The sequence below is a fragment of the Dendrobates tinctorius genome, unplaced genomic scaffold, assembly GCF_039654945.1.
Source record: "Dendrobates tinctorius isolate UK_male_01 unplaced genomic scaffold, ASM3965494v1 ptg000120l, whole genome shotgun sequence".
Taxonomy (NCBI): domain Eukaryota; kingdom Metazoa; phylum Chordata; class Amphibia; order Anura; family Dendrobatidae; genus Dendrobates; species Dendrobates tinctorius.
Window position 1 is genome coordinate 44,171,413 of NW_027361788.1, and position 13,229 is coordinate 44,184,641.

Here is a 13,229-nt window from a genome sequence, read left to right on the forward strand (position 1 = left end):
TGCTGGGCTGTATTATACCATGCTGGGGGGCTATATACCATGCTGGGCTGTATTATACCATGCTGGGGGGGCTATATACCATGCTGGGCTGTATTATACCATGCTGGGGGGCTATGTACCATGCTGGGCTGTATTATACCATGCTGGGGGGCTATATACCATGCTGGGCTATATTATACCATGCTGGGGGGCTATATACCATGCTGGGCTGTATTATACCATGCTGGGGGGCTATATACCATGCTGGGCTGTATTATACCGTGCTGGGGGGCTATATACCATGCTGGGCTGTATTATACCATGCTGGTGGGCTATATACCATGCTGGGCTGTATTATACCATGTTGGGGGCTATATACCATGCTGGGCTGTATTATACCATGCTGGGGGGCTATATACCATGCTGGGCTGTATTATACCATGCTGGGGGGCTATATACCATGCTGGGCTGTATTATACCATGCTGGGGGGGCTATATACCATGCTGGGCTGTATTATACCATGCTGGGGAGCTACATACCATGCTGGGCTGTATTATACCATGCTGGGGGGGCTATATACCATGCTGGGCTGTATTATACCATGCTGGGGGGCTATGTACCATGCTAAGCTGTATTATACCATGCTGGGGGGGCTATATACCATGCTGGGCTGTATTATACCATGCTGGGGGGCTATATACCATGCTGGGCTGTATTATACCATGCTGGGGGGGCTATATACCATGCTGGGCTGTATTATACCATGCTGCGGGGCTATATACCATGCTGGGCTGTATTATACCATGCTGGGGGGGTTATATACCATGCTGGGCTGTATTATACCATGCCGGGGGGGCTATATACCATGCTGGGCTGTATCATACCATGCTGGGATGTATTATACCATGCTGGGGGGGCTATATACCATGCTGGGCTGTATTATACCATGCTGGGGGGCTATATACCATGCTGGGCTGTATTATACCATGCTGGGGGGCTATATACCATGCTGGGCTGTATTATACCATGCTGGGGGGCTATATACCATGCTGGGCTGTATTATACCATGCTGGGGGGCTATATACCATGCTGGGCTGTATTATACCATGCTGGGGGGGCTATATACCATGCTGGGCTGTATTATACCATGCTGGGGAGCTACATACCATGCTGGGCTGTATTATACCATGCTGGGGGGGCTATATACCATGCTGGGCTGTATTATACCATGCTGGGGGGCTATGTACCATGCTAGGCTGTATTATACCATGCTGGGGGGGCTATATACCATGCTGGGCTGTATTATACCATGCTGGGGGGCTATATACCATGCTGGGCTGTATTATACCATGCTGGGGGGGCTATATACCTGCTGGGCTGTATTATATCATGCTGTGGGGGCTATATATACCATTCTGGGCTGTATTATACCATGCTGGGGGGGCTATATACCATGCTGGGCTGTATTATACCATGCTGGGGGGGCTATATACCATGCTGGGCTGTATCATACCATGCTGGGCTGTATTATACCATGCTGGGGGGCTATATACCATGCTGGGCTGTATTATACCATGCTGGGGGGCTATATACCATGCTGGGCTGTATTATACCATGCTGGGCTGTATTATACCATGCTGGGGGGCTACATACCATGCTGGGCTGTATTATACCATGCTGGGCTGTATCATACTATGCTGGGGGGGCTATATACCATGCTGGGCTGTATTTTACCATGTTGTGGGGCTATATACCATGCTAGGCTGTATTATTCCATGCTGGGGGGGCTATATACCATGCTGGGCTGTATTATACCATGCTGGGGGCTATATACCATGCTGGGCTGTATTATACCATGCTGGGGGGCTATATACCATGCTGGGCTGTATTATACCATGCTGGGGGTCTATATACCATGGTGGGCTGTATTGTACCATGCTGGGGGGGGCGATATACCATGCTGGGCTGTACTATACCTTGCTGGGCTGTATTGTACCATGCTGGGGGGGCTAAATACCATGCTGGGCTGTATTATACCTTGCTGGGGTGGCTATATACCATGCTGGGCTGTATTGTACCATGCTAGGGGGGCTATATACCATGCTGGGATGTATTTTACCTTGCTGGGGTGGCTATATACTATGCTGGGCTGTATTATACCATTCTGGGGGGGCCATATACAATGCTGGGCTGTATTATACCATGGTGGGCTATATACCATGGTGGGTTGTATACCATGTGTTGCTGGGCTATACACTATGCGTATGTATGTGTTTTATACCATGGGGGGTACATTTTACGTTATATTCTATAAGGGGAGGCTGTGTTATATAATATGGGGGGGCTTCATTATATTCTATGGGGAGGTGGGCTGTATTATATTCTATTTGGGGCTACATTATATTCTATAGGGGGGCTGTATTATATTTATTATATTCTATGGGGGCTGCATTATATTCTATGGAGGGGCTACATTATACTATATAAGGGGCTGCATTATATCCTATGAGGGGGTTGCCATATATTATTATGCATTTATATAGCGCCATTTATTCCATGGTGCTTTACATGTGAAAAGGAGAAAGATAGACAAGTGTAATATATACAAGAGTAATATACAAGTGTAAAGACAAGGGACAAGGGACACACAAGTACATAAGGAGAGAGGACCCTGCCCGCGAGGGCTCACAGTCTACAGGGATGGGTGAGGATACAGTGGGAGAGGGTAGAACAGGTCGTGCGGTGGTTCAGTAGACCGAGGATCATTGCAGGCTGTAGGCTTGTCGGAACAGGTGGGTCTTCAGGTTCTTCTTGAAGGTTTCCGTTGATGGTGAGAGTCTGATGTGTTGCGGTAGGGAGTTCCAGAGTATGGGGGAAGCACGGGAGAAGTCTTGTATGCGGTTGTAGGAAGAAGAGATAAGGGGGGAGTAGAGAAGGAGATCTTGGGACGATTGAAGGTTGCGTGCGGGTAGGTACCTAGAGACCATGTCACAGATGTATGGAGGAGACAGGTTCTGGATGACTTTATATGTCATGGTTAGGGTTTTGAATTGGATCCTCTGGGCAATAGGATGCCAGTGAAGGGCCTGGCATAGGGGGGAGGCTGGGGAATAGCGGGGAGACAGGTGTATTAGTCGGGCAGCAGAGTGTAGGATGGACTGGAGCGGTGCTAGAGTGCTAGAGGGGAGGCCAGAGAGTAGGAGGTTGCAGTAGTCGAGGCGGGAGATGATAAGAGCGTGCACTAGTGTTTTTGTGGTTTTGTGGTTGAGGAATGAGCGGATCCAGGAAATATTTTTGAGTTTGAGGCGGCAGGAGGAGGCGAGGGCTTGGATATGTGGTTTGAAAGAGAGCGCAGAGTCGAGGATCACCCCAAGGCACCGGGCATGCGGGACTGGGGAAAGAGAGCAGCCGTTGACATTGATGGATAGCTCTGGTGGAGGGGTAGAGTGAGATGGGGGAAAGATGATGAATTCTGTTTTGTCCATGTTCAGTTTGGAGAAAGCGAGCAGAGAAGAAGGCTGAGATAGCAGACAGACATAGTGGGATGTCTATTGAGGGGCTGCATTATACTATATGGGGGGACTGCATTATATTCTATGGGGGTTATCTTGTATTCTATACAGATATTATATTCAGCCCTGCATAGGCTCAATATTAGATAACAAATAACTTTGTTGCCCTATGAAGCGGGGGGGCCCGAAAAATTTCATGCACAGGCGCCCACTACAGTCTATGTCCGCCCCTGCACTAGTGTGAACACAGCCCCACTCATGCAGCCCCTAACCAGGAGCCCCCATACATGCTCCCAATACATTTTATTATCATTACCACAGCATAGCACAGGGCACAAGCCCTTCTAGTGAGGCAGGAAAGATCACTGTATGACAGAGCAGCATGCGGACGTAGTCTACAGTATATTATGTCTGCAGACTGGTCCCACACAGCACATCCCTCGCTTCCGAGCATGCTCAATGCCGCAAAACGGATCCCTGCACACGGAAGCACATGGATCCATGTTGTCCTGGATCCGTGTTCCATAGAGCTCCATGTTAATTCCAGACGTGTAGCCGCGGATCCGTGCGTCTCCCTGGGCCTGCGTGTTTTTCAGATGACCCAAAACTACAACAAGTTGCGTTTTTGTGCATCTGTGAAAATATGCAGACATGCGGATCTGTGGGAAAACGGTGACATCTGGATGCACATGCAAGTCCCATCCGTCACCACTGAAAGTCAATGAAGACGAAAACGAATCTGTGTGCAGCCATTTCACACGGATTGCAAAATATGCAAGTGTGACACCAGCTTAACCCTATATAATGATTGGGGCTGGACCGAGATCTCTCCACAGGTTTTGCCTAAAATCACTTTATATTACTTACGCTACCCTTAGGGCTCATACTCACTAGTGAGAGACTCGGACGATTCTCGTGCGAGTCTCTCGCATGGAAACCTGGCACTGCCGCCGGCACTGGGACCGGAGGGGGTGACTGCATAGTAGTACATGTAACCACACGCTCTGGTCCAAGTGCTGGTGGCAGTGCCAGGTTTTCATGCGTGAGACTTGCACGAGAATCACGCGACTCTCACAAGTGAGTGTAAGCCGTTAGCGGCAACAACTGACGTCGTCTATCCTCCTCCCTGTAGTGTTGTCCTGAATCCTCCTGGCCCTGCGTTCAACGGGATCCGTTACATAGCGGCACTAACGCTGTAATGGATGCGTTAACGCCCCCACTGGCCGCAATACTAACGCATCGAAAATCGGCACGATGTGTTACTTCATGACGCACCCACAAATGCTGCAGACCGCGTTTCAGGGTGCGTCATGAAGTAACGCATCAGGCCGATTTTGGATGCGTTAGTACTGCGGCCAGTGGGTGCGTTAACTCATCCGTCACAGCGTTAGTGCCGCTATGTAACGATCCCGTTGAACCTGGCCTAACACTATGAGAAGATGATATACCAAACACTGTGCGGAGTCTCTCCTCCTGCACACACTATATACTGTATGTATATGCCATGGATGAGGGGACAGTGAAGTATATCTTTATTTGGGACTAAAGGTAACGCACAGGTCATTGCAGATGATGATGATGACAATGTGCTGTGTCCCTCCTATCACACATAGTCACACACCATATATGCCATGGAGGAACTGGCAGGATATATTTGGGACTGAAGGGTTAACTCACGTGCATTTATCCACATCTCCTGCTCTCCTGACTGCTCCTCCCCCCAGATGTGTCACAGTCAGGATTCACTGCTTCCAGGCGCCAGAAAAAAAACAAACCGGCTCATTCACCCTGCAGAGCCGGCTCATTTCGTTCACAGCAGGGAGCCGGCTCTTTGTATCGGATCGTTCACGAACGACACATCAGTAGTAGTTTTGGAGCGGGAAACGGGGATACAGTTGAACTTGATGCCGAGATGGCGGAGGCTGCGCAGCGGTGAGTGGCGGGCCGGTGAAAATGCGAATGGTGAAGGCTTCATGCTAGGTGATAAAAGAGCGGCTGCTCAATTATAGAGGAGCCGGCATATCGTGTATGCACTGGGGGGCGCTGTCATACCCCTGATATTTATGTATTATAAACGCTGGGGGGCGCAGTTATACGCCTTCTATTTATTTATACTGCTCAAAGAAATAAACCGAACACGTTTTAGCCTCTTGCCTTATTTTTTTTGAGCAGTATATTATGGATTCTGGGGGGAGCTGTTATACGCCTGAGATTTATATATCATGGGGACTGGGGGGAGCTGTTATACGCCTGAGATTTATATATCATGGGGACTGGGGGGAGCTGTTATACGCCTGAGATTTATATATCATGGGGACTGGGGGGAGCTGTTATACGCCTGAGATTTATATATCATGGGGGCTGGGGGGAGCTGTTATACGCCTGAGATTTATATATCATGGGGACTGGGGGGCGCTGTTATACGCCTGAGATTTATATATCATGGGGACTGGGGGGGTGCTGTTATACGCCTGAGATTTATATATCATGGGGACTGGGGGGGTGCTGTTATACGCCTGAGATTTATATATCATGGGGACTGGGGGGGTGCTGTTATACGCCTGAGATTTATATATCATGGGGACTGGGGGGGTGCTGTTATACGCCTGAGATTTATATATCATGGGGACTGGGGGGGTGCTGTTATACGCCTGAGATTTATATATCATGGGGACTGGGGGGGTGCTGTTATACGCCTGAGATTTATATATCATGGGGACTGGGGGGGTGCTGTTATACGCCTGAGATTTATATATCATGGGGACTGGGGGGGTGCTGTTATACGCCTGAGATTTATATATCATGGGGACTGGGGGGGTGCTGTTATACGCCTGAGATTTATATATCATGGGGACTGGGGGGGTGCTGTTATACGCCTGAGATTTATATATCATGGGGACTGGGGGGGTGCTGTTATACGCCTGAGATTTATATATCATGGGGACTGGGGGGGTGCTGTTATACGCCTGAGATTTATATATCATGGGGACTGGGGGGGTGCTGTTATACGCCTGAGATTTATATATCATGGGGACTGGGGGGGTGCTGTTATACGCCTGAGATTTATATATCATGGGGACTGGGGGGGTGCTGTTATACGCCTGAGATTTATATATCATGGGGACTGGGGGGGTGCTGTTATACGCCTGAGATTTATATATCATGGGGACTGGGGGGAGCTGTTATACGCCTGAGATTTATATATCATGGGGACTGGGGGGGCGCTGTTATACGCCTGATATTTATGTATTATGATCGCTGGGGGGGCGCTGTTATACCCCTGATATTTATGTATTATGATCGCTGGGGGGGGCGCTGTTATACCCCTGATATTTATGTGTTATGATCGCTGGGGGGGCGCTGTTATACCCCTGATATTTATGTATTATGATCGCTGGGGGGGCGCTGTTATACCCCTGATATTTATGTATTATGATCGCTGGGGGGGGCGCTGTTATACCCCTGATATTTATGTATTATGAACATTGGGGGGTGCTGTTATACCCCTGATATTTATGTATTATGAACATTGGGGGGTGCTGTTATACCCCTGATATTTATGTATTATGAACATTGGGGGGCGCTGTTATACCCCTGATATTTATGTATTATGAACATTGGGGGGGCGCTGTTATACGCCTGATATTTATATATTATGAACACTGGGGGGGTGCTGTTATACGCCTGATATTTATATATCATGGGGGGGGGCGCTGTTCCATACCTGATTACTTGCATCTGACCGCAGAAGACTCCCAATGGTAGAGACCCTCGTTGTCCATTTCCTATGGGGCTGCAGAGAGCGCTGCTCCTCTTTTAATACTGGCACCCAAAGCTCTTTTTCATTGGGCAATCTGTTTTAACTTTAAAAAAAAACCAAACACTTTCTGATATATATTACTGAAAGCGTTAACCGGGCTGAGTGGTGGCAGCGGTCGGTCAATCGGCTTAGCTCTGGTATGAGGATAACAGTCTTGTCTGGGGATTACCTGTGATCTGGGAGACAGAGCCTAAGATGTCTCCGGGATCTTCTCCGTTCCATTATATTTATGTGGCCTATATACTGATATCACTGCACTCCCAGCATGTCTCCAAGAGCCTCCTTGTGGCCTCTGTTGGGATGAGGCACGTTTCTCCCTATACTGTATTGGGATGCACATTTCAGTCTTTGAAATCAGGATTTGTTCCTGTCACCCCGGTGTATAACATCCGATATCCCCCCCCCCCGTATATAACATCCGTCTGCCTTTACTAACGTGACACAACAGCTGGTGGTGCAGAGCTCGGTGATACCAGCGGCCCTGTAACAGGAGCAATTGGGGTGACAAGTCCGTTCATGACCTTTCTTTTCCCCATCACTTGTGGGTGAGCTTTGTGGGAACAGTTTGGGTAAGACCCTGTTCTGTTCCCAGTGCACAAGGACCATACGGACATGGAGGGGGAGTTTAGTAGAAGAACATGAGCAGCCGCACAGAGCCCGGACCTCAGCCCCATCCTATAACGGAGATTGTGACGCCAGCCTCCCCCCAACATCAGGGTCTGACCTCACAAATGCTCTGCTGGACAAAAAGTCCTACATGCACTTCCCAAAATCTTGTTGAAATCCTTTCCAGAAGAGTGGGAGCTGTTATATCTGCAGAGGGGCCAACCCCATAATAATGTCTATAGATGTAGGATGGGAGGCCAGACAGATCTCTGCAGGGGCCACGTACTGTGCACTATATGGAGTAAAGGCTCTTTAAAATATGGGGGCGGGGACTGGAGACCACAATGTGTCTTACAATTTATCTAGAGGTGTCTGTTTTGTTTTTTTTATGTTATATAAAAAAACTTTCACATTTGTGAACTAACTCTGCATAGTTTATCACCATATCACCAGCTCACTGAATTCTGCTCTGTAGGCTTTTGGATTCCCTCAGGAACAGCCCGTGCCTGGATATACATCATAAAGAGGAAGGAGATGGAGAGATCCCAGCTAAAGTGCTGGTGGATTATTCCATGGTGAGATTTCAGTTTTCTCTGTTACTAGTTTTTAAAAGAATCAAAACCACCCGTCCTAGCCATTGCTGCAGCTGGAGGGAACTGATGTTTTTAAAATATATATTTTTTTTTGGGGGGGGGGCAAAGTGTCAGTGATTGGACCCCGACAGATCTAATAGTTATTAGTGATGAACGAGTATACTCGTTGCACGGGTTTTCCCTAGCATGCTCCGGTGATCTCCGAGTATTTTGGCGTACTCGGAGATTTATTTTTCGTCTTCTCAGCTACATGATTTGCGACTTGTAGACAGGCTGAATACATGTGGGAATTCCCTAACAAACAGGCATTCCTCACATGTATTCAGGCTGTCTAGCAGTCGCAAATCATGTAGCTGAGACGACGAGATCTAAATCTCCGGGCACGCCAAAATACTCAGAGACCACCTGAGCATGCTCGGGGAGACCCGAGCAACGAGTATACTCGCTCATCACTAGTAGTTATCACTAATTCAGTGAACATGTCATAATTACTTCAGTTTGTGTCTCCCTTAAATTCGCATAGCTGAGGGTTTGTTATAGTATTTGTCTAGACTGGATTATGTGTGAGTTCGCACATCGAGCTGTCGGCTATGGGATTATGATCCTCTAGCTCATAGGTTGGACTTCTGGTATCCATCACAATATCCTCCCCGTCATATAATGGCATATAATAATGCGTGATCACCTAATATCTTCAGCGGCCACCAAGGAATACATTTCTTTTTTTCAGGAAAGACGCAGGAAGCAGAAGATGTTGTGCAGTCAGCTGCAAGTGCTGCGCTTCCTCCTAGAATTGCTCCAAGAAGCGGACACTGCCAACTGGGAGGAGATGAGCCCCGAGCTACTGAGTGAGTGCCGACACGTTGTGTTTAGGGGTCCCAAATGGTGACTTTTTCTAATTGTTTAATTCTTCTCTGATATATCCTTTTCTTTTTATGATGGTGGCTTATTGGCAATGTATGCCACTGTGTCATGTTGCAACCTTTGCACAGGGTATATACACTGAGAAATCCTTTTAATGGTGCAGACTAACTGGCAGAATTTTCACCATCAGATATAGAGGTAGAAGAGGTTAAAAAGAAGTGGAAATCCCTCAGATCTGAATATCAGGAGAAAGTGAATGAAGTGGAAGAGCTTATCCCACAGCTCCTGGAGAAGATTCAGCTCATACAGGAGAAGAAGACTCAGTTGGAGGAAACGATGGAAAGGTACCAGGCTCAGGTGAGGGTAAGGTACCTGTACAGGTACGTGCCAGGCTTGGAGTGAGGGTAAGGCACCTGTTAAACACTAGAGATGTTCTAGTGGTGGGTGATCACATGTAAGGAGCGATCTCTTGCCATGTTCATTATATGCCCTTCCTCAGCCTTGCATGTTCATACTCCGGTTATTCCTATATACCTGTCCCCATACAAGAGTGTGACAAAAAAAAATTAAATACCCTTTCCATTGGCTTTCTTCCACTGATCTATTTTTGCCTTCCAGGCCAGGGAAAGGCAGCAGCATCTGCAGGAAGTTTTCCAAGAGCAGCAGCTGGTGGTGCAGAAATGTCAGATTCAGATAGTGCAGCTGAAGGATGAGGTGCAGAAGCTGGAGCAGTCAGTGGATTGCTGGATCCGGACTGTGAACAGGTGATGTGTAGTGTGTAGCACCACTTCTAGGGGTTGTCCACTATATTTTGACTAATACAATATGATTTTTTTTTTTTTTTTTTTTTTCCCCTCTTGTCGCTCTAAAGTTGTATTCACATGTCCAGGTTCGCCAATGACTTCCAGACCAGCTCCGCATCTCCTAGCAGCCTCATGGGCATATTTGAAGCTGTTGTCTTCATGTCAGGAGGCCCCCTGGCCTGTCTGAAAATCACACAGTCTTACTAATATGTAGTGGGCTGGATTCATATCCCTGCTGTTTTGGAACGAACATAGAGCCACGAGTCTCAGACTGGTCCTTGCTCTCCTGACGTGTACATGGTCTATAACAGTGGATGTTTTCTTTGCATCTTGTAACCAGAGCTGCCCATAATAATGGAATCCAGGAAGCACCCAAAATATTACTGTGATCCCTATGTATTTCTTGAACCATGATGAAGAAAGGGTGCACTGCTATCATGTCATCATTAACCAATAGAGTGCCATACCTAGCCTATGACAATTAAGCAACAAAGGGGGAAGAAAAAGACTAAGCTAATAATGTTATGCACGTCTCAATAATAACTGAGATGTGCATACCTATTAGCTTAGTCTTTTTCTTCCCCCTTTGTTGCCCTATGTATTTCTGTGACTCTCTTGTAGGGACTCCAAACTTGCAGGTCTCCTGAGCATGCACGGAGTGTCATTGCTGTCTGTTGGTGAGAACAAGCTTCTTCTAGATTTACACGTCATTGATAAGACTGAGATCCCACCGCTGAGGGTTAATCTGCACTTGTCATCTGAGGGAGACTTTCAGGTGCAGGTGAGAGGAGCGACACTGCCCATGCTGTCAGTATTGGAGGTGCACAATGACCAGTAACAGATGGGATTATTAGAGCACGTTTACACCTATAGCTATGATTATTTAATTTTAGAGATTTAGAAATATCTCTTTACATGTGCAGAAAAGGAAAACTTACACAACTTTACTGAAATACTTTAATTAAAAAGGCTCCCTGATCTGTGAATAGCGGCAGCTGCACTCCCACCTTAGGTTTGATATGAAAGTGTTTTGTGTCGCCATGTAACCAGTGAGGTGGGCTGGTTCAGCTAATGAAATGAGAAGCCAACCACCCCTGATCGCATACTGACCAAGAACTGTTCCTGTCATGATTCCAAGTTGGGTTCTAGCTAGCATGACTGTGCTGGTGTCTTTTTAGATCAGTACCTCTTTCCAAAGTCCAGTATAGCAGTAACTTGTGTGGTCTTTTTGCATTTTGATTTTAAACACATCAATAGCTCTATTCTCCCATTTGGACAACCTTTGTAATGACACATCTGAATGTTCTGCAGCCAGAAGACTCCATGCTCACGCTGCCTCCAGAACTGCGCCGTGGGGCTATATCTCATATTGTTGCCATCATCCTGGAGTTGCAGTGTTGGTACCAGAGCCACGCCACACTTCTGGAGGAGCTGAAAGAACTTCAACAGAGGTAACGATACATATCTGACTCGTGGGTGGCGTTGTCAATCTAACTAATATTGGTCATGGCAATACCAGAGGTAACGATACATATCTGACTCGTGGGTGGCGTTGTCAATCTAACTAATATTGGTCATGGCAATACTTTTTTTTTTTTTTCTCTATCACTTTTGCAATTTTACCTATTTAACAGGAACCTGTCACCAGGTGTGTTTGTGTTATGAAGAGGTGATTGGGGGGTCTTACAGCTTACTAAAATTTTGTGAAATAGTACAGCCATCGCCTTTAAAGTCCTTTCATATTGGGGAAAACAGGGTGGCAGGTTCCCTTTTTTTAAAGGGATGCTATTGAGGTCTGCTTTTCTCACCTGCTTGACTGTATATTGTCCTATTCCTAGGTTTGCCATTGACTGGCACCCTGCTGAGAGGCAGCTTCTATTTTTAAACAGGAACAAGCAACACAGGCTGGCAATTGGGCCAGGATACCCGGTGAGCGGAGGCATCTGGTTGCTATCTGTGAAGGGAGCAGATCCGTGTGACACTGCTGATAAAATCAAGGTACAAAACTTCAGACCCTCTCTCTGGGTATTGGGCACAATAACTATCCTTGAATTGGAGTTAACATAAATTTTCTGCTATTTAGCCCCCTGTAGTGAACCCATCACTCACTGACTGGCTTGAATACCTACATGGCAATCCTGACTACAGTACCCAATGATATCCCAGGCATCCATAAGGATCTACGCTGTCCCGGAGTTATGTACTGATGCCAATATTCATAACCCAGTCCTGTATGTAGGAACTGTCGTACCGTACACGGATCATCTTGATATGCACTTTGCTTTTTGTATTGTTACTTGGTGGTAGTTCTGGATCTACAGTGAATGTTAAATGCTCCTGCTCCATTTATCACTTCAAGAAATCTCCTTAATCAGTAGAATTGTATATGACTTTCATGAGTGAAGTTTCATTTATTTTGGTTTTCAACCCTTTCTCCAAAAAAAGGAAGGGAAAATAAAGCTATATGAGTGTTATTGGCACAAAGAACTTAAACCAGCAGTGGGGAGCAATCTGGAACAAATTGGATTACAGGTTGTAAAGAGGAAGAAGGTAAAGACTGATTAATACACAGAGGGATTTATATCTGCCTGCTTTTCACGTAAGAGAAAGCGTTCTCCGCTGGGACAGCATTACGCTGTATATTAATGTTCTACATGTATATTTTTCTTACAGTATTTCTGCACCAGTATTTCTTTATTAATTTTTCATCACTTTTTTTAATCAAATATTTTTTTATTACAACAGATAACCATATTGTAACATAGTCTGACACAAACTCCAGACAGATACAAAATGTAATGTAAAAAGCAGAATAAAACATTTTCCTTTTTTTTAATTTTTCATCACTGACGCAAATTTTTTTTTTTTTTTGAATGCCGTTAAAGCTCCTTCTTTCTGCAGCTGCATGTCAATAACTTCTGCTTCCTGCTCTGCCCTGGTACACTTATGGTAATTTAATAGAGGGTAATAAAATACAATTGGTAGAGGAGGATAGACCTGTGGGGTCGGGTGGAGTTGTAGTGACTTATACAAGGCTGGATGCACATGGGT

At 46.4% G+C, this 13,229-nt stretch overlaps 1 protein-coding gene across 3 annotated transcripts; it reads left to right on the forward strand.

Annotated features, from left to right (window-relative positions):
- Positions 1-5,195: 5,195 nt before the first annotated feature.
- Positions 5,196-13,014, forward strand: ZWINT (ZW10 interacting kinetochore protein). 3 transcript variants are annotated; one of them, XM_073541296.1, is made up of 9 exons: positions 5,196-5,424; positions 8,394-8,493; positions 9,242-9,359; positions 9,566-9,732; positions 9,994-10,139; positions 10,800-10,959; positions 11,490-11,629; positions 12,068-12,176; positions 12,262-13,014. In XM_073541296.1, the coding sequence occupies exons 1-9, from the start codon at positions 5,405-5,407 to the stop codon at positions 12,334-12,336; spliced, it is 1,035 nt and encodes a 344-aa protein (XP_073397397.1). In that variant the 5' UTR covers positions 5,196-5,404; the 3' UTR covers positions 12,337-13,014. The 3 variants fall into 3 exon arrangements, with proteins under 3 accessions (XP_073397397.1, XP_073397396.1, XP_073397398.1); XM_073541295.1 differs by having other exon boundaries at positions 5,198-5,424; positions 12,017-12,176; XM_073541297.1 differs by lacking the exon at positions 5,196-5,424 and adding an exon at positions 5,452-5,472 and having other exon boundaries at positions 12,017-12,176.
- Positions 13,015-13,229: the final 215 nt, after the last annotated feature.

Bases quoted from the DNA above. Each gene is read 5' to 3' on its own strand.
- ZWINT (XM_073541295.1), top strand. From the start codon at position 5,405: ATGGCGGAGGCTGCGCAGCG. The intron at 8,494-9,241 runs GTGAGATTTCAG...TCTTTTTTTCAG, and splicing joins TGCTGGTGGATTATTCCATG to GAAAGACGCAGGAAGCAGAA. The intron at 11,630-12,016 runs GTAACGATACAT...TCCTATTCCTAG, and splicing joins CTGAAAGAACTTCAACAGAG to GTTTGCCATTGACTGGCACC.